Source organism: Sceloporus occidentalis, unplaced genomic scaffold (genome assembly GCF_023333645.1).
Source record: "Sceloporus occidentalis isolate IW3139 unplaced genomic scaffold, rSceOcc1.0.p SCAF_117, whole genome shotgun sequence".
In the NCBI taxonomy this organism is placed as follows: Eukaryota; Metazoa; Chordata; class Lepidosauria; order Squamata; family Phrynosomatidae; genus Sceloporus; species Sceloporus occidentalis.
In genome coordinates this window covers 796878-818505 of record NW_028317097.1, presented here as the reverse complement: position 1 = coordinate 818505, position 21628 = coordinate 796878, and the positions used below count along the sequence as shown (strand labels likewise).

The window sequence follows — 21628 nt, the reverse complement described above, 5'->3', positions numbered from 1 at the left end:
AATTCTCTGCTCCCTCCAAGTAGTTTTGTCTGTTGAGTATGGAGGCCTCTCTGTAGATCAAGATGTTTAAGATTATATCCCATGAGTAAGAGTCTTTAAGTCAGACTTGAAAGTGTATAGTACAACGAGTTAAAAAAATAACAATAAATCAAACCAATTTTTAACAGCTTAAGCAACATAAAACATACACATAGGTTTAGCCAAAAGTAGGTATCCTAACTTCCAGAAAAGTAAGGCTTGGTAAATAAAACTTAACTATTAATTAATGCTAGAATTAAAAGCATAAATAACTATTTTATCAGATGTTTTACTTAGGAGATGATGTAATGTACGACCTGCAATAATGCAGTAGGGAATCTACTGTACCTAAATTGATGAAGAGATGAGTCAAAATAAATTAAATACCCTGGTATCTGCAAATAGACATTACAGAGTACGCCCATACTCTGTAACATCTATTTGCAGGTATCAGGGTTACTTTTGTAAAAACTACTAATTAACACCTCATTTGATATGAGAGACCATAAAAAAATTAATATGTCCCAGTTATCCTGAAGGCTAATCTCTCATAAAAAGAATCAAGTATTTTCTGATTGTTGGATTTAAAAGTCAATTGTCAATAACATACTTTTTCTTCAAAGTTCAAAGAACAAGGGATTTTCTTTTTTAATTTTCTCTAGATATGACACATTACTGGAGGTTTTGTTGGCCTACAAAACAGCTTCTTTGGATAAAAGTATCACAAAAACACAAAATAAATTACACTACTTAATTAAACTACTTAATCAATGTACAACTAAATCCAACATTGGAATCAGTATTTATTACCTTACTGAAGATGTAATGACTGGTTGGAGACTATGTGTACAATAATCACAGCTCCTTGGATTATGGTAGTTGTTAAAGAACAGCTGATGGTACTTGTTCAAAAATCAAACACCCTGGTTATCTCAAAATATGTTACTGATTTACTCCAATTTCTCCTGTTTCCTTTCTATAGCTGATCAAAGTGCAAAGAAAGATATTGTGTTCTTGATTGATGGCTCAAACGATGTCAGGGCCAGTTACCCATCATTTAGGAGCTTCATTGAGAGAATAGTGGAATATCTTGATGTGGGTGTGGATAAAACACGTATTGCAGTCATCCAGTACAGTGATTCTGCCCAGCCTGTCTTTTATCTAAACACCTACTCAGACAGTCAAGGGATGGTGAGTTCCATCAGAGCCATGGCACCCATTGGAGGATCTTCACTGAACATTGGTGCTGCTTTAGACTTTGTTACCAGGAATGTCTTTGTGAGTTCTGCTGGCAGCAGAGCAGCTAAAGGGGTACCACAGTTCTTGATCCTGCTGACAGGCGGCAGGTCCAGTGATGATGCCAGTCAACAAGCCTCAATTCTTAGAGCTGGTGGTGTCGTGACCTATTGCATCGGAGTTGGCAGAGCTGACCAGGCAGAACTGCAGTCAATTGCCTTCTCTCCTGATTTTGTTCTGTTTGTTCCTGATGTTGCACAGCTGCAGACTGCCTACCAAACAATCTCCCAAAGAGTAAGCCAGATAACCAGAAAGGAAATTCAGACTATGGTCAGCGCATTGCCAACTGGTAAGGATAATGAAAACGATGTTAGGATTGCACTTCTTGTGTAGACTGACAGTAGTAATACTAGTAATGCCATGCATTCTTTTCACGTTTTAACCTTGATCGACTGTTTATCTCACATTACATTATCTACAGTTTGTAACCAAGCAGGCACAAAGTTAAATACAGTAACTTACATACAAATATTAGTGAAGTAATTTAACTATTTTCTCTGTTGGGCTACATTGAACTAATCAGACAGAGCAAAATCAGGTTCCGGCAGAGCTGAGCTCTTATTATTATTTATTATTTTATATAGCACCATCAAATTCCATAGCCCTGTACAATGGGTAGACAGGAAATAACAAGTAGTATGTACCATAACAAATTGACTTACAGAGACAACAGGTGAGGCGGGCCCTGATCAAACAAGCCTACAATATAGAGGGAGTTAGGGTGTATTATACAATAGGTAAAAGGTGCCATTGCTAGGGATGGACCAGCCACACTTCTCTTTATTAGCTGTATATTCACCAGTGCTCTTGGTATAAGTAAGTGTGTACTACTTCCTAGTAATGTTATTTGATACTTGAAAATGTGGACTGAGCGTTAACCTTAGCATTTTATCTGTATTTTTACAGTTAAAGAAAGCAAAAGGGACATCTTATTCCTCATTGATGCCTCTAGCAATGTAGCTGGTAAATTTCCATTGGTACGTGACTTTGTACTTGGAATCATTGAGTCCCTCAATATTGGTCAAGATGACACCCGTGTTTCTGTGGCTCAAGTTGCTGAGAATGTCAAAGTGGACTTTAAATTCGACTCATTCCCTTCCAAGCAGGAGGTTGTTAATGCTGTAAAAAGGATGAGGTTGAAACCTGAGAAAAATTTCAATATAGGTGCAGCTCTCGAGTATGCCCACGACAATCTCTTCACGCCAGAGTCTGGCAGCAGAATTCTGGAAGGTGTCCCACAGTACTTAGTTTTGCTGTCTGCGAGTCGTTCAGAGGATAGTGTAGAGGCACCAGCAGCTAAGCTGCAAAGAGCAGGTGTGGTAACGTTTGCCATCAAGGGTTCTTCTACTGCCGATGCTGAACAATTGGAGAAGATTGTCCTGGCTCCGCAATTTGTGTTCTCAGCAGATGCCCTGACAGAACTGGCCACAATTCAGCCACAATTTACTTATCTGCTGAAGTCTGTGGAAAAGCCAACAGTAGTTACTTGTAAGTACCTAACTCTTATAACAATGTAATAACAAGTGGTAAATATATATAAACAAGCTACATGAACAAGAAACATTGAACCATTAAACAGTTTGCCCCATTTGATTTACCTGTGTATTTGACAAGAGGAATTTACAGATCTCTGGTCAGATCTTACCTAGAGTATTATGTACAGTTCTGGAGAACCCCATCTCCAGAAGGACATTGACATATTGGAGAGAATTGGTAAAAAATGGCAAATGTTTGCAGGATAAAAATGATCAGGGAAAATTTAGCGATCGTAATATACATATATATATAGCTTCTAGAAAAGAAGGGGGAAATGTAAAGATTTTAACACTTAAAGTGATTATTAAAAAAGAAACAATTGAAATAATATTAAAATGGTTTATGTTTTTGTCCTGTTTTGTTAAAGATGATATAAACAACAGAAAAGATATCGTTTTCCTGCTTGACGGCTCTGATGGTGCCAGATCTTTCTTCCCATCGCTCCGTTCATTTGTTCAATCTGTCGTGGACAGGCTAGATGTGGGTCAGGATAAGACACGCGTGGCAGTTGTTCAGTACAGTGATTCCGCCAGGCCAGATTTCTTCCTTAACACCAATTTCGATCGTCAATCAGTCGTCAATGCTGTGAGACGCTTAAATCCAATTGGAGGTTCTCCGCTGAACACAGGCAGAGCTTTAGACTATGTTACCACAAACGTCTTTACCCCTTCAACTGGTAGTCGGGCAGATGAAGGAGTCCCACAATTCTTGATCTTGCTGACCACTGGCAAGTCAAGGGATGATGTTTCTGGACCAGCTAGAGCACTCAAGAGTAGTGAAGTTGTTCCAGTTGCCATTGGTGTCAACAGAGCTGATGTGACTGAGCTGCAAACCATCTCCTTAGTTCCTGATTTAGCCTATTCGTTCTCTGATATTACTCAGCTGGGAAATGCATACCAAACCATCACAAGCAGAGTGTCTGAGCTTAACAGAGGACAAATAGAAATTCTGAAGCAGAGTGTCCCATCAGTGCCTTCCGCAGGTAAGTCTTTCTATGGCAAAAAAATCTCTTTGGACATGCATACTGCAGCACTAATAAGATTTAAGGTTTTGCAAAAGCTAGAAAAAAGGATGGACCAGATGACCCGAATGGTTAATGGAGAATTTGTGACAGTGACATTTTTTCTTTGCGTGTACTGACCCAAAGCTGCTGATAAACTACATTTTATAAGCTTTAAGTCAAAAATCCATAAAACATTTGCATTGCCATAAAAGCTGACAGTTCAAATAAACTTGGTAGCATTAGATCTTTAATTGTCGAGAGCGAATTGAGAGAAACTAATTTTTGTACTAATTACAAAATATACAATGGACATGCGTGGTATTTTGAACTGTTGTTCATCTGTTCTTATTCTACAAATATATTTGTCACAGGAATCAAGAAGGATGTGGTGTTTCTTGTTGACGGCTCAAGGGAGGCCACGCGCGACTTTGACAATGTAAAGGAGCTAATCAGAAGGATTGTGGAAAGAATGGACGTGAGTACAGACAACACAAGAGTGGCTGTTGTCCAGTATAGTGACGATGTTAGGGCTGATTTCGTTCTGAATGAACATTCCACCAAGGATGAGGTTCAAAGTGCAGTGAGGAATCTGAGACCCAAGGGAGGTAATGTTGCAAACACTGGAAGAGCACTGGAATATGTTTCAAGGAACATATTCACCAAGCCTACTGGAAGCAGAATAGAAGAACAAGTTCCACAATTTCTCATTCTTACTTCATCCGGTCCTTCTGCTGATGATGTTGAAGAGGGTGCAAGACAGATTAAGGAATCTGCCCTGGTTCCATATTTCATTGGAAAGAACATCAATTCAGAAGAGGCCAGGAAGATAACTCTGGGTCAAGAGTTTATATACCCTGTGTCCTCATTCCGTGAGTTGCCCAGTTTGGAGGGGAAACTTGTCACATCTGTCACCAACCTAAATCCAGAGCAGATAACCTTAATCTATGAAAGACAAGTAACACCTGGTCAAGGTAAGGAATCTTCTGTTGCTTGGTTGAATTGAACGCATATCTATGCATTTTTGCCTAAAAAGGAATACTAAGAAATGAATGAATAAACCAAAAGTGAACCCAGAACAAATGGTTGTTACCGACTGCTAATAAAGTCACACTAAGTAAAGAGAGTTATAAATTCATAGTGTTAGACTGGGCATAATAACATTGATAATATCATGCTTTGTTAAAAGTTCCATGGGAACAAAATGTAGCGCTATGGTTTAATACAGACATCTGGAGACACTAACTAATTTGGCACTTGTCTTGGCTTTCATACCTACTTCATCAGCTTTGAAAATGTGAGTGAGTGAGTTGGTGGACTATGGATCTCTCACGCTAAGCTAAAATTAGATCCAAATGTCAGAAAGGCAGTGTTAAGATGGAAAAAATGTTTTCATTTTAGCCCTTGAAACTAATCCTAGTTATCCTAACTTTTTTCAGCAAGTCACAAACTGTCTTTGATAACAGGTTTCTCTTAGATGTGATACTACCCTTTCAATGTTTTCAAGGCATATAGTTTAGTAAAGGCTACTAAAAATCTAGATTATCTGAGACTATTTTCTTAGTCTGTTGACTTTTAGTATGACTTGTCTTATAAATGGTGCAAGGCAAAAGTGACAGGAGTACATCTAGAAGAAGGAGGAGGTATTATTAGTAAACTCAAGAGCATTTAGCAGTTTTCTTATGCTTTTTACTTGTTGTTTTAAGGCAAAACATCTCATACTTGGAGTGTACTAAAAATGTGGGCATTCTAGTAGGCAGTGCAGGGGTAAAGAGACCCAGGAGACCACATGTTTTTCTATTTGTGATGTTCTGTTTTGCCTATTGTTAATGTTTTGAGCTTTGCTATTATTATATTTATTAAAAGGCACCAATAACTTACAAAGCCCTTGGCAAAGCTCATGATTAACTCAAATTGAGACTAACCTTTACATAAGGTAAAGAAGGAGTCCTAACCAGCGGTATCTATTGGTTAGGTGCTATTCTAGGCCTGGCCCAGGGCAGCAACCCACCTCCCCAGTAGCCACCCTCTCTGTTGGGCAGTGTGAAACGATGTCATATTCGAGTGCTCCTTCTTACAAAGACCTCAGATAGCAATTTAGCATCTTAGTGTAAATGGGAGACCCCTAATTTCCCCAACCAGCCCCCTGAGCAGCGGCACACATAGGAGCCAGATTTCCCAATAGAACTCTCTGTCTCAATTTCACCTACTGCCCCAGGCCTAGTTGGTTCAAGTACACCACTGGTTCCAAGTCCATTCCCTGAGTACCACCAGTGGATTAATTATTACTGGATAATGCCACCTATGTGTATCTGAATTAGTCCTGAACATTTGTACTTTTCAGAGTAGCTGACCCCTGGAGTTGTGGTTTTTCTTATATGTTGTTTTTTTTATATATATCTCATTAGTACCTGATGGAGAGAGACGGGATATAGTCTTCTTGGTTGATGGCTCTACAAATACAGGATCTGATGGACTGGTGCGCATTCGAGACTTCATATATAACATTGTACAGAACTTGCCAATCGGAGCTAATAAAGTCAGAGTTGGCGTGGTTCAATTCAGTAATGATGTCTTCCCAGAATTTAAGCTAAACACCTACTTAAACAAACCTAGCATGCTCCAGAACATCCGCCGCTTCCGATATGTTGGAGGGACACCTACAAACATTGGGAAAGCTCTGGAGTACGTTATAACAAATCTGTTTGTAACGGCTGGTGGGAGCAGAATAGAGGAAGGAGTACCACAACACCTCGTGCTTCTGACTGGTGGAAAGTCACAAGATGATGTGAGGAGTTATGCCAGACTTCTTAGAGATGCCAATATCAAATCCCTTGCAGTGGCAACCAGTAATGCTGACAGGACAGAGTTGGAAACCATCATTTCTGATCCTCGATATTTATTTACCATCAGAGAATTTACCGACCTTCCTAGAATACAAGATGTCTTGCTTAGGTCTTTTGAAGGCCCAGTTGAGCCTACTTTAGCGCCACCAGAAATCCCATCTGTTTGTAAGTATCCTTGCTTGACTAATGCTGCTTTATAAAACATCTACAACGGTCCAGTTCTTTAGACCACACCACTAGACGTACAATAGTGGGACGGAGAAAAGACACAGTTGTTATTGGGATTTACAGGAAGAAAGGGTTTACAGGTTTCAGTTAATTGTGATATTCATTAATCAGTATTATTCGATTTAGAGGTTGAATATCTCAAATGCAACTGTAGGGAGAGGCATGTGGATGTGCAAAGTAAGAAATACAATCAATAAATCATTCATGTGTACAAACAGGGCAGGCAAGATGAGCCATGTGTTAGTCCCACCTTAAATCAAGCACAGCCACAAAAGGGCATTTATTTTCCATTTAAGAAAACCATGTTTTAGCTGCATACTGTAACTACACAAACTGCACACTAGACTCACTGCTATATTGTTAAAAAGAAAACTATTGTATCTGTAACATTTTCTTTCTGTTTCAGCTGGGAGGAAAGAAGCAGATATTGTATTCCTTGTGGATGGATCTATTAATTTGGGAAGAGATAACTTTAAGGAGGTTCTTCAGTTTTTTTCTGGCATTGTAGATGCTATTTATGATGAAGGAGATTCCATCCAGATTGCATTGGCCCAATACAACTCTGATGTGACCGATGAGTTCTTTCTGAAGGAATACACAGATAGAGACGCCATCATGGAAGCTGTGACAAAAGCCGAATACAAGGGAGGCCGCGTAGCCAGCCTCAGCGCAGCCATCCGTCATTTGCAGGATAAACATTTTGTACAACCAGCAGGGAGCAGAATTGGAACTGGAGTTCCACAGATCGCATTCATAGTCACCGGAGCTAAGTCAGTTGATGAGGGTCAGGCTGCAGCTTTGTCTTTGGCAAGTAAAGGAGTTAAAGTCTTTGCCATTGGAGTGGGCAGCATTACCACTGATGAAGTTTCAAAAATATCAAGTGATGCACCAAGTGCTTTCCGAGTGCCTAATGTCCAGGAACTGTCTGAACTGAATGAGCAGATCCTGATTACCCTTGACACTGCTCTGACTACTAAACCATCTGTTTTGTGCCCAAGGGGAGATGTTCCTAGAGGTAGGTAAAATAGTGGCTTCATTCCGGTTGGCATTCATTACAGAATTTATTCTGTATAGCCCAAGCATATAATGTCCACAGTGTGTGATTAGATATAATGTTCTCTACTTGACAATCGTTATGTCCCAAATAAAACAGTTCACAATTAATATTTGAATGAGCCATGTCCATATACATCTCTAAAACCATAATTTAATATAGGATATCTAACAAATCATTGATTAGCCAGCCCTGTTAGAATCCATTGCCCCATGTGGACAATTGGCAGGGAGTGTTAACTATAGAACAAGCGTATGTATCATGCAGTTTCCCATCCTTTCTGATAAAATTGTAAAATACTGAGCTAATTTATCAATACCGCCTATGTTAGTAAAAGTGTAGAGTGGTAGGGTTTTTTCAGAACTGTAGTCAATTAGTAGCTGGAGAACACAGAACCTCATAAACATGATTATTGGAAAGACGAAAAGAAATAATTTGAGATTACGCCAAATTATTATTACCCTCTATCCCAACCTCACTTTGGATGTTATTTTTTTTAAGTATACATCTAAATTGTTTCCATGTGCCCATATTACCACAAATCATATTTTGATGACCTTTAAATGCCTATATTGCTCTTATTTTCAAAAAATACACTTTATGCTCTTAAAACTGTACAGGAAAAAAATACAATCTAATTTTGCATCCAATGTTTATTATTTGAGAACAGTATAATTTGTGACCATGAATGTAAATTTATACAATGTTTCATTGGTTGTAGACTGTAAATTGGAGGTGATTATAGGATTTGATGTGTCTGAAGTCATCCCCGGACAAAATATCTTCTCTGCACAGAGAGGACTGGAGTCTAAATTGAGGCAGATCCTGGAACGTATCTCTAACATGCAAAGCATTAGCTGCTCTGGCCAGCAGAAACCGTCAGTGAAAGTTTCCATCTTGGCCCAGGGCAGAACAGGAGCAGTGGAAGCGTTTGACTTTTCAGACTATCGTCCAGAGTTGGCTGACAAGCTTACGGCCATGGGCACCCGTGGGCCATTTGTCCTGACGGACCGGACACTGCAGACATACCTGGCAAAATTCAAGACCGCTGGAGATGATAGTAGTATCAAGGTGAGGAGCTGACACTTTCTACCTTGTTAGCACAGTGTGGCACAACTCCAGGCCTCAAGGGATTAAAGCATGGCCACATTGTTTGCTACCACACCTTGAGCACATACATCTCATATAAAATAATGAGAATAATAATTCTGTATAATGTTGACATAGATCTTGCTGTAAAACATACAAGCATTTAAAAAAAAAACTTCCAGAGACTAGACTGCAAATACAATAAAGATTTGAGGGTGCCCATATAATATATTCTGAAAAAATATTGTACTAAGCTATTATTTTGTGTCCAATTTAAATATCCAGGATAATTTTATGAAATATCCTTGTAAATATGTATTAATTTTTATAGTTATTAGCACATTCTTACCTGATTATATGCACAGACAAGAGTAATCTTCTTGTTTTCTAGGTTTAAATGCTGAGTATGGTTTTGGTGTTTTATATGGAGCCCTGTTGGAGCAAAATGGAACTCAGCTGGACCTAAACATAGCTTTTAGTCATGTATATATATGAATATGCACACCAGCTTTCATGTAATGTGTTTGCTTGTTGTATTTTGTCATCCATGACATGATTTCCTGGATGTTCCACAGGTGGTTATTCATTTGACAGATGGCGCGGACGCAGGAATGGCTGAACTACAAGAAGCATCAGCAGTTCTTCAGGGTGCAGGTACTGAACAACTGGGCATGGCGCTTTCTACAGGACATGAATACGATCTGGCATGACACTTTATTTTTACTGTTTCTCCATTTCACAGGTGTAAGGGCACTGCTATTTGTGGCATTGGAAAACGCTCAGAAATTTGATCAAGTGATGCAGTTAGAATTTGGCAGAGGATTTACATACAACAACCCACTGAGACTGAACCGAGTGGATCTGGATTATGAGATCATAGAAGAATTGGTGAGGCAATGCTACCAAAATGTCAAAAAATGAAGACAATGTTATGAGGCTATACCAGTTAAAATCGACATGCTAGTTCACATCCTGTATATTATCAAAGTACTTGAACAGACTAGGCCATAGCCATGACCCTTCGTATCAACTAGCGCACACATCTCAACAACAAGGAATTACTGAAAAGTGTGTTTTTTTCCTACTTGCTTTATCTGAGAATCTTCAACTTTTGCAAAAAGGCTCTCATGTCTTGTTGTTACCACTTGTAATAATAAGTCTACAGTTTAAAATATACTCAAATTAATCTTTACCTATATACATAACTAGTTTTTTTTCCAGACTAAGATGAAAGTGGTCTTCCTTGCAGGATAACATTGCAGAGAAAGGATGCTGTCATGTGCCTTGCAAGTGCTCTGGACAAAGAGGTGACATTGGAAGTCCTGGTCCCTTTGGGCCAAAGGTAACTTTTAAGATACATTTTATGAAAGTACTCTGTGATGGGTGGAATTGTTGGTGATCATTGGTGAAAGTTAAAATGATTTTGTTGTGTGGTTTATGTTCCATCTAGCTTTTAATAACTTATGATCGTGCCTGGGAACCTCCTCATTGCTCTACCTGAGGTGGGATGGGGACATACGTGGGAGTCAGTGGAACTGGGAAGTGAGTGGTAGATTAAAACACAGCTCCGGAAGCCTGTTAATCATTTGTTTGCCTCTGGGGCAAAACTAGAGTACTTCCACATTTAGACTGCGTAGAGATAGTAATAGTGCTCAGAGTACTGAGGTAACATCCTTAAGTGAGTCCAGTGGTCACTCAATTGATGATGAAACTATGTTATTTCCTTCCATTTAGGGTGTTTCCGGCCTTAAAGGTCACCAAGGATTCCCTGGTGAAGAAGGAGGACCGGTAAGTTTATTTATATGATAAAATGTTAGGGGTAAAAAAACTTGCTCCTCCTTTACCTACTTGCACATGTTCCCATGTATCTTCATTTGCTCTCTGTCCTAACTCTTTATCACTGAACTCAGCATCTCCAATTATTTTCAGATCTTTGCACTTCTTTTCTCTCACATTTCTGTTTTTTTTTTAATTGAAAACCATTAACATATTGGCATTTTTATTTTTTGGTAGGGAGAGCGTGGACCTCCTGGCGTCAACGGAACTCAAGGTTTCCAGGGCTGCCCAGGGCAACGAGGGCCAAAGGTAATCGGCATCTTACTAATTTACTATTTTGAATAATTCATGTGCATGTTCCCAAAATAATCTAACTACTTAGTGTATATTTTTAGTATACTACTACTAATACCAGCTTGGTTACGGTGAGTAACAAGACAAATATTAAAGCAATTTAAAAAAGGACCAATATAGGTGCGTTTAAGAATAAAGGAGAAGAGGTAGTGAGTTTAGTTAATTTTTTTTATGTATAACTCGGGATTTTTCTGTGTCTTTAACATCATGAAGGTAATATAATTTTTCCTCTGTTATTAGGGATCTCGTGGATTCTCTGGAGATAAGGTAAGATGTATTTCGTTTTTTTAATTCATGTCATCTAGACACCAATGTCCTAAGGTTTTCCCCATTTAAGGTCAATGAGTTAAGATAGCAACACCCATCATTGCTGTTTTGTTACGTAGAATTTAATGAATGTAATTACGTAGAATTTATATTTGTAACCCTTAATAGGAGAAAGTAACTAAAATTGTATATAGTTCACCCAACTTACTTAATATTTTATTGACAAATCTTTTTGAATTTGTATTTTATTATTTAAAGAAGTAGGTATTATAAACAATTGAAATACTCAGTCACAGCACTTGCTATCTTTGAATCCACAACTCCAGGCCAAAGGTATTATCCACAAACGTTATTTGATAGCAAAGGTTATTGTTTAGGGTTTTGGCAAAGTACTGGTCACAGCTATAGCCACCTGCAGGCTTTTTGAACCACATAACATTTCTCAGTGTTGTGTACAGTAAATGCATAATTCACATTAAGGTCAGGACCCGTTGGAGGAGCCCATTTTCCTGAAGAGACTGTGTGGCAACTGCCTGGTATTTAGTGGGACTAATGTTATTCTGTACCTCCCAGTCCTGCCACCTTTTGACTCATGGCTATTACATGGCTGGAACCACAAAATTCAACCATAATGATATATTGAAAAAAACTACAGTTTCCTACACTAGCCTGAGAAACTCACCATTAACCATTCTTTACCACCCACTGGTTGAGGCTTTGTAACATATATAATTAAGAGACATTCCACTATAATTTGCTTTTCTTCCACATTTGACTTTGAGCCAGTTCTTTATCCTGTACTGTAAACAAAAAACAAAAACTGTCTGCGCTTCTTACCCTAATAAAGTTGGCAACTTCTTATTAGGGTAAGAAGCGCAGACAGTTTTTGTTTTTTGTATACATTGTACAGCCAATACACTGTTTTTGCAGCATGCTTACACCTGTTTGGTAGGCCTCGTATTACATATTTGCATAATTTGAGCCTGTGACTAGCTTAGCGCACCGACATTTTTTCTTTTCCTGTACTGTAATCCATTCTTTTTTTTTAAAAAAAAGTTAAAAATGTTTTAAAAATGAACACTCAAGGTTCTACAGTTCTTGCCACTAAATTCCTCATTTAACACATAAAGTTCTTGTGCAAAGAAAATAATAATTAATACCATAGCATAGCATTTATTGATTGCCATGGTGATGAGACTCCTTATCAAACTTTCCAGACACTTTGAGATACTTTATTTTCTAAATCCCTTGCATTGTGCTGTTCCTTTTAGTGTGGTTAAAACTAATCAATTATTGGATTTCTTCAAAGGGTGAAGTTGGAGAAATTGGCTTGGATGGAATTGATGGAGAAGATGTAAGTTTTCCTCAATGCTTTAAACTGAACTGTGATTCACTTTTAAATATATGTTACTAGGCCAGACCACCCAGTGTTTAAGCATTCTAGAAAATATAATTAAGACATGCGCCCTGACACCAGTTAAATAAGCTTCTGTTACTAACAAAGAATATTTTGCCAATATTTCACGTAATAACGTTTAATTTAGAGCCGTATCTGGCTTTCTGTAGAAGGTTCTTGGGAGAATTAGTAACATTTGGACTAGCGAGATACCTACTGTTTATAGCACAGTGAAAGATTCTGGAAGACGTTAAAGAGATAACAAGAAAGGTCGGGAAACTGGAAGAGCAACATGTACAGATCAAGGAACAGGGTGTAAACATTATGTCGGACAAAAATATCAAGCTTTATGAATATTGGCATCCGCACAAGACATGATTATTATCACAGAAAGCTGCGTTTATTACTATGTTTTCAATAGACTTAAACCCATTATGGAAATAATAACCACTCTGTTACAAATGCTTAGGGAAAAAGAGGAATTCCTGGACCTTCTGGTGACAGAGGAAGCCCAGGATCACGGGTAAGTTCATCTTTTATATTACAGTATATTGATATTGACCAACGAAAAAGCGCTTCCAGTGAAAATACGATTTCATTATTTTTTGTTAACTTGTATAAGTATGCATCATGATTCTTTCTGCTAATAGGGTGAGAAAGGCTTGAAAGGACATAGAGGAGAGAGAGGAGACGCTGGACTTCGAGGCGACCCTGTAAGTAACTTGTGGAAACCCTATCTTTGCGGCAGCATCTTTATTTCTTTACATATTTGTTTAAAATAACTGTTCCCTTGCAGTGGTGGTACAAGTACGAGATTTCAATGGGATAAGTGCTATTACTTAATTCTTGGTGGAGATGTTTTCCATCACACTTTATTCTCAACAAAGACACACAGTATTCATAATCCCACAATTATTTTACAGAACTGTTGAACTTGTCTATAATATGGAATGGAAATGAAACAAAAGGATATTTTTGTAGCTTAACTTGACCTTAATGAAGGGTGCTGGTGAAGTTGAGCTAGTCCGTAAATATACGTCGTTACCCATATCAGTAAAACAGCAGATGGCTGTTGAATGACTCCACCATATAACTCATTCAGTATTTGTAGGTCATGAACGTTTTCTCACAGCTTTCTCTGGATGGAGAACTTGGGAATGTATCACAATCTCAGTTACGCAATGCATAGAATGTGATGTTATTAAGCTGTGTTAAACTGAAGCTAATGTACTACTGTGTGAGGCTCCACATAATTACATAGGGATTTAGCAAGGTTTGGTCTTTTTGGAATAAAATTTAGTCAATGTAATTTCGTGGGAGATAATTCTGCGTGAAATACATCATGTGAGCACCCATTAGGATGGGAACGTTCTGTTGTGTGTTTGGTTTTAAATATACTATTATTTGTAGCTATGTCCATTTCCTGGATTTTCTGCTTTTTCAGGGTGAGTCAGGCACAGACTCAACACAAAGAGGGTCAAGAGGACCAAAAGGAGAAACTGGGTCTGTGGTAAGTTCCTCTAATCACTTGTTGTGCTGGTCTACTTTGGGGGGAAAAGTGCAAATTTTTCTTGGATTAAGTAAAGCTGCTATATCGGATGAGGATGTCACTAGACTACCAGTGGACTTTCAAGGTGGTCCTCAGAATGTTGTTCAAATGGTTAGGCTTGGTATTGCATTAAAGCTGTCATTGAATCTATTTATCATATTTTTGGTAAATGCACATGTTATGTAATATGTAGGTGGTCCATCGAAACCTGTGCATTTTAAGGGATCCTTGTGCAGCAAATGTTGTGGCATGCTTGAATATGTAGATATTATTATCAACATTTGCACATGCTTGTCATTATCAGGGAGAGCCTGGAAGAGATGGTCCAGTTGGAGCCCCAGGGGGACCAGGCAAATCTGTGAGTATTTTATAAAATGCACAAACTGATCAAGAATTCGGGGAAAACTGTTTTGACTAATGTAACAGTGAATTATGATTACATTAGTGTCTTATTTAGAGTCTCCGTGTGACCAAATACAGGGGGCACACAGTTAAATTGTTGTGTGATCTGCTACCAATTTTGATGATGTCTTAGTCCATTTGCTGTTCCCTGCACTTTGCATGTCTGTATTTATTTTTCATCTTCCTAGATAATTCTGTGTTAATTTTTTTTTGCTAGGGTCCTGTTGGCAGAAGGGGGCCTCCAGGGGTTAAGGTAAGTGTTTACAAGGATGCACTATGGACATATTTACAAGCTCTGAACAATGTTTTGTCTATACAACTTTGTTCTTTTGAACTTTTAAATCTGTGTATTCTGTTTGTATGCTTTATCTTTTTGTTGTGGCACACAGTGGACAACCCAGACCCAATTTAAATACAGGAACACCAAAACTGCTTTAGGAAGATAGAATCTGATAGCAGGCGTGAACCTGATGTCTCCATTCTGTTGCATTCTCTAATCTGTTTTTATCTTTGTACAGTGATTATTTCACTATTATCATACTGTATCATAAATGTGTACTTCTCAGCCCCAACCTCTAAACCATACTGTATATTTCAGGGTAATATAGGTAATGCTGGCCTTGCAGGTGGTATTGGTGAACTGGGACTCAGAGGACCACAGGTACTGAAATCTCATTTTATGGTTAAAATAACTGGTAATTTAATGCAATCTAGATATTTGTGTCTTACTTCATCATGTCTATTGCACACAGGGTCCACCAGGACAACAGGGAACTCCGGGTACACGTGGAGAGCAGGGCAGCCCTGGGCCAAGAGTAGGTCTAAAAAGCTCTTTCTTTCATGGTGATTTAAAATATTACTAAAAATCTGAATCATGAGGACCTATACAGCTAATAAATTACATAATCCGCATCCCCTTTTTGCCATAACATAATATATCAGATTTTGCTATATGGCCCCATCTGCAACTTAGAGTCTACATATGTACTCTCAAATGTAATCACCCCATCTTTTTCATGGGGGCAACATAAAAGATCATGGCATAATCATAAACCAAGTTCTAATAAGCTTGTGTGTCTAATGTGGAATTCAGTTATTCCCTAAAAGAACTGGGGTGATCGAAGGGATGATAAAAAAAGGAAGACGGTCCAGATGTTTTGCATTCCAAGACGGATATGTATTGTCTTAGAACAGATGAGAGCTACACCATAATGGGGTTGATAAAAGGACAGCGAGAAGGGAAGTGTATATTTTTTGTAAGACAATTCTTCTCTATATTCTCATAGGGACCAGGCGGCACTCCTGGAGCTCCTGGTGATCGTGGCCGAATTGGACAACTTGGACGCAAGGTTTGTATCCAGTTGGCAATACCATCCCCCTCCCACACTCTTCCTTCCAAGCAAAAGATATATTACAATATTTGTTTGGTATTTTTTAAGACTGTTATATTTGGGAGAGCTCTTTATTACTGTTTTAGAAACTATGACCATACAGTGGCATACTAAAAATACAAAGAAATTTGGGAGTCTGTTACTCTTTTCCATCATCTGACAATTAGCCACAAGGGTTTAGGAACATTTATTATAGTCATATACTGAAAACAACAGCCCTACTACATTCATTAAGCACGACGGTAACAGACCCATTAGCAACATAATGCATTGGTAGACAGGTATGTTTTAGCTTTGTGTTTGTTTTATGTTTCTTATTGGTTTTAAAACTTAAATATTACCTTTTGCCAAATTCTGAAAATGCCTATATATTTCATGACTTAACTTTCAGGGTGAACCTGGAGATCCAGGACCCGTTGGATCCGAAGGACCTGCTGGCCCACGAGGAGAGACAGTAAGCAGATTTCATATGCTTTATTGCTATGCACGTACTGTTCACATATCCACACAGGGATTTATGCAAGTTCTAATGATTCTGTATCAATAACGCAAGAAAATTCACTTAAGCCATAGTTGCATATAAAGGAGGGATGTACACCAGAAATTATATAGAGACCCGCACTACTCAAAGGACATTATTCTGAATTTCAGGCTGTATTCCATTTAAAGTTTAATACATTTGATTTTTTTTAGATCAGTTAATGCTTCCAGAAAATAAAGTATGGAAAACAATCTTATCACGGGACAACAAGCTTTTTTAAACAAAACTATGGTTACATACCATAATGTGCTAAAATATAAATTACCAGCTTTGTAATGTGTGTCTTTATGTTTAAAGGGGGACGATGGGCGGGATGGAGTTGGAAAACCAGGACTTAAGGGCAGAAAAGTAAGTAGAGATGTGTCCTACTGTATCTGGAAGACCAGTGCTCTACAAACCACATACAACTATCCACTTCAGTGCGTGTTATCTCCCAAGAGCCTAGCAGACTGTCTGAGGCCTATGTGAAGCCCTCTCTGGCCATTAAAGATTCCCATGAACCTTATTGCTTGTACATTCATGCTATAGTGCTAAGTGTTAGCTGACGGATTTTTCCTACCAACAAGCATCTTTAGCATAACATTTTTTTTTAATGTTAGGTAAATTGACCTTCTGTTTTAGTAAAAAGAAATAATACAGATTGCAATTAGCGCATGGCCGGTTAAAAGTGTAATATAAAATTAATATATCCGTATCATATCAATGCCATCCACTATGAAAAGGATTCACACTGCACTTTTAATTGTGTTCTTTTCTAGGGAGAGACTGGATTCCCAGGATACCCAGGATCAAAGGTAATATTTAGTAAATGAAAGAATAATGAACTTAAGAAGTGTTTTTGCCACTCTAAACTTAACTTTAAAAAGTTACTAGTACAATTATTGATATTTTACTGTATTAGATATTACACAGAGCTAGTTAAAATATTTAGCTGAGTATTTACTCAAAAGGATTAAGGATAGTTTGGGTTCTACTTGTTTGGATATTGCTAACATTTGAACCCTCTACTTGGGTGGGAAGGATTTTCAGTAAAACTTGTCTAAATTGACCACCATGACGATATAAATAAAGGCCCAGTGTCTGCCATTTGTTTAATTGCCCTATGAACAAATCACTAAATCCTTCAGCACATAATAACATGAATGGCTGATATATATATATATATATAGAGAGAGAGAGAGATAACAAATACAATACATTTCCATGCATTAACAGCAGTGCAATTACAGGGAGATCCTGGTGACAGAGGAACAAATGGAGAGCAAGGACCTAAAGGAAACAGAGGCCGTAGGGTAAGTGATACGTCACGAAGCAATATGAGAACCATCTACGCTATACATGGTTTGATTTTGCCTAACAACTGTATTGGTGAAATTGGTGATTACTAAGTATGGCATTGTTGCTAGTGATCATTTCAGGCATCTCCATGCAGGATTGTGTAACGTCAGAACTGTCATTTGTTTTATATTAGGGCAACGCGGGTGATCCTGGGATACTCGGAGTAAAAGGAGACCAAGGCTATCCCGGGCCAGTGGTAAGTTACCTTGCTTATAGAGGTGGCAGTGTTTCATAAACAGGTCTCTTTTTATTTTTCTTGACGTGTACCGGTAATTACGAGCATTGATAGATGTTTAAGGTACTTCATTAGTGCTTTTTCACTCCAGCATCACTGCATCATGGGAAAACATAAAGGCACAGCTTGATAATTACCTGATCAGTGCACCAAATCTGACAGGGAAACACCTTTCAGCCACTGGCATGTTAGATGCCTGCCAATGACACCGGTTACCTGCATTCACCTTTATGACTGGGTTCATTTACAGTGTCAGTAATGGGCAAAGCTAATATGCTTGGTATTGAAACATTGATGGCAGAGGATTGTGCTGTACAAATGAAGTAGGTAAACTGGCCATGGTGCAGGTGAAGCACAAGCCAACCTATCTCTGGGGGTCCACTGATACAGGTGGGTGTTTATGCTGGCCTGTGATTGTTCCTTCATGCTTGAGTCCACACTGGATGTCCCAATAGTATTGAGGAGCAAGTTATAGTTTTTTCTTTCAGTGCCTCTCTAAACTGGAATTTAGAAGGAACACTGTCCCTAATTTCAAGTTATTCATTTGTTTTTTATGAGCACATATTGTCAATATTTTACAAATTGCAAAAAAACATCTTATCAGCCTTTAAGGACCTTTAAGCTCATCATTTCAAACGAGCATGTGTCCATGAAACTATGATGTAAAAAGAGACATTTGCTAACTGAAAGAAAATGTGTTATTTTTTTAGGGACTGAAGGGTGAGCGAGGAGGCTCCAGGGATGTAAGTATAAGAACCTACTTTATTTTATTTCTGTGTATCATCATCTCTGACAATTTCTCACACGCCTTCATTTTTGCTTCAGCAATGTGCCTTGGTGAAGAATATAAAAGATAAATGCCGTAAGTACCTTTAGCTTTCTCTTAAACCCAAGTACTACTGGTTTGCAGGGTTTTTATTCCAATAAAGTATCCAATACTCATATCAAATACATGGGTATGTGTCTAGGATGTATTTTTGTTGTACTTGAAAATATTGAATTTTTTAAAGGCACACCTCCAGGCCCCAATGTAGGGTTTCCACCTCCTTAGTTCATATATATTTACCCCCCCACGGCCCCCCCCCACACACGTAGTTGCTTGCCCAGATAGGAAAGAACTTCATGTAGGTGCTTTGCCATGGCATCACTTTAGACAGCCACCTTGTTTTCATATGCGGTCCAGCTTTGCAAACGTCCAAGCATTTCAGTGGCTGTGGCCGGAATCATGTCTAGTAGGTAGGACTTTGTTTAGATATATATGTAACTTCACGACCTATTCAAAAACGTTCATTGGTAACAAGTATTTTGCCTGCACACATGCATTTATAAACACATACGGTTAATGGGGAGGTCACAAAAGTAGAAACGACAGATGGTTGAATTGAAGGTCCCAGGGATAGACTGTCCCACCAAATGTTTGAAGTATGCCAAAAATATATGTCTATAAAATAAAATTCTAGTTAGATCCTTATTTGATGGGCTGAGTTCACAACATAGAATGTACCTGATGTGTCACCGGTTCTGCAGCCACTACTAATGAGATTTATTGATTTGTATGCAATGTACAGTAATCACAGAATTCGAAAAATGTCTTCCTAAAGAAAAAATAAAAGAGAGAGAAAAATATTAAGAGATAAAATATATTGCTAAAGAAATCCAAAGTTCCAACTATGCCTGACAGTTATGATTAACTTACTTCATCCCCAGTTCACGCAAAGTATTCAAACATGTCAAAAGCAATAGTATTTGGTGCTTAAAAAACAGATGTTTCACAAATCTATGTTTTAATTCGTCATGACTAACACATTCTCTCCTGCTTTCTCCTTACAGCTTGCTGTTATGGTAAGTGAATTCAAACACCTCCATTATAGCAATAAAGCTAAAACCAAGCACCATTTGCTTAAAGTGCAATGTTTAGGGGCACCTGGAGAAACTTTTAGACCTTTCTCAATTCATCATGGTAAATCTTCTATCAATGCTTGGTTCCCACCACCTATTCCCTGCATAAAATGTTTCTGATGTATTAATTCATTGCAATGGAACTTGGTTTAGAAATACCGTTGGATTGTATCACAACCAAGTTCAGATTCAAGCTGAAACTAGCCCATAATGTTAGCACTGGACTTTGCAAGCTGAGCACTAACAAGAAATCCTACAGATCTGATAAAAAGGATTTTGTGTTTAATGCATACCTTAGTTATAATAGTAAGAAAGCTACCAGGTGTTCTGATAATGAATAGTCTTGTTGTTATCTGGAAGCCAGCAGACCAGTTGGGGAGAAGCTATTTTTTAGACTTTCTGGGCTTGCCTCTTAAAAACGTTAAATGTGTACACATAGCTACAGAAAGACGCTCTCTTTGGGAAGTGTCCAGACACATATAGTAACATTCTTAATTTCTCCACAGGTCCCAAGGAGTGCCCTGTTTTCCCCACTGACCTTGTATTTGCTGTGGACATATCTTCTGATGTAAACCGCAACCAATTCAACAATATGAAGCAGTTAATGCAGAGGGTTATAGACCAGCTATCCATTACAAATAGCAACTGTCCTAGAGGGGCCCGTGTTGCAATGCTAACCTACAACTCTGATGTCATAACTGAAATCCGTTTCTCGGATGCTCTGCGGAAGCCTGCGCTTCTGGAGAGAATCCGTAACATGCAGATCACGCAAACAACCAAGCAGCGCAACCTGGAGAATGTCATGTCTTTTGTGGCACGGAATACATTTAAAAGGGCACGTGGAGGGTTCCTGATCAGAAAGGTTGCAGTGTTCTTCAGTAATGGACCAACAAGAGCATCTCCACAACTTAATGAAGCTGTACTGAAACTGTATGACGCTGGGGTTTCATCTGTCTTCCTTACCAATAGAGAAGATAGGCCATTGACAAATGCCCTGCAGGTAAGTTCAGCGATGAATTTACATTTCAGACACTACTCATGGAAGAATGTTGGACTGACTTATATGGTTCTTATATATAGGTAGATATGTAAAAAAGAGAAATGGATACTTGGGTTTATAATTGTGCTGTCACTGCAAGGTGAAGTAAGAAATAAGGTTTGTGACTAATTGTGTTTCTGTACCCCTTAGGTCAATAACACTGTTGTGGGTCAGGCCATAGTTCTCAGTGCTGGTGCAGCTCAGTTTAATGCAACCATTCGCAGAGTTTTGGCATGCCATGTCTGTCTGGGTAAGTGCATTTTTTTTAAACACTGTTTAAAACAGACTATTTAATCTTAGCGTTTCTGATACTAATGGCTGAGAAGGTTAAAACTGATTAACTTACTGTTACTTGCCCTTAGCTTGTTACTTTT

At 38.4% G+C, this 21628-nt stretch overlaps 2 protein-coding genes across 2 annotated transcripts in view; both read left to right on the top strand.

Annotated features, from left to right (window-relative positions):
* The window catches only part of LOC149282390 (collagen alpha-3(VI) chain-like), a 38769-nt gene that overhangs the window by 7273 nt on the left and 9868 nt on the right, over positions 1-21628 (top strand). Inside the window, exons 5-35 of the mRNA XM_089498265.1 lie at positions 2221-2802; positions 3218-3832; positions 4225-4818; positions 6259-6861; positions 7331-7939; positions 8700-9049; positions 9643-9721; positions 9810-9955; positions 10317-10409; positions 10802-10855; positions 11081-11152; positions 11438-11464; positions 12774-12818; positions 13330-13383; positions 13511-13573; positions 14305-14370; positions 14714-14767; positions 15029-15064; positions 15410-15472; positions 15564-15626; positions 16098-16160; positions 16594-16656; positions 17041-17091; positions 17502-17537; positions 17973-18035; positions 18215-18277; positions 19027-19059; positions 19142-19178; positions 20147-20158; positions 20722-21215; positions 21405-21504. Coding sequence (XP_089354391.1) covers positions 2221-2802; positions 3218-3832; positions 4225-4818; positions 6259-6861; positions 7331-7939; positions 8700-9049; positions 9643-9721; positions 9810-9955; positions 10317-10409; positions 10802-10855; positions 11081-11152; positions 11438-11464; positions 12774-12818; positions 13330-13383; positions 13511-13573; positions 14305-14370; positions 14714-14767; positions 15029-15064; positions 15410-15472; positions 15564-15626; positions 16098-16160; positions 16594-16656; positions 17041-17091; positions 17502-17537; positions 17973-18035; positions 18215-18277; positions 19027-19059; positions 19142-19178; positions 20147-20158; positions 20722-21215; positions 21405-21504 — 5283 coding nt within the window. The remainder of the gene's footprint in view (positions 1-2220; positions 2803-3217; positions 3833-4224; positions 4819-6258; positions 6862-7330; positions 7940-8699; positions 9050-9642; positions 9722-9809; positions 9956-10316; positions 10410-10801; positions 10856-11080; positions 11153-11437; positions 11465-12773; positions 12819-13329; positions 13384-13510; positions 13574-14304; positions 14371-14713; positions 14768-15028; positions 15065-15409; positions 15473-15563; positions 15627-16097; positions 16161-16593; positions 16657-17040; positions 17092-17501; positions 17538-17972; positions 18036-18214; positions 18278-19026; positions 19060-19141; positions 19179-20146; positions 20159-20721; positions 21216-21404; positions 21505-21628) is intronic.
* On the top strand, positions 958-1647 carry LOC149282391 (collagen alpha-3(VI) chain-like). The gene has a single exon (XM_089498241.1). The coding sequence runs from the start codon at positions 958-960 to the stop codon at positions 1645-1647; it is 690 nt and encodes a 229-aa protein (XP_089354367.1).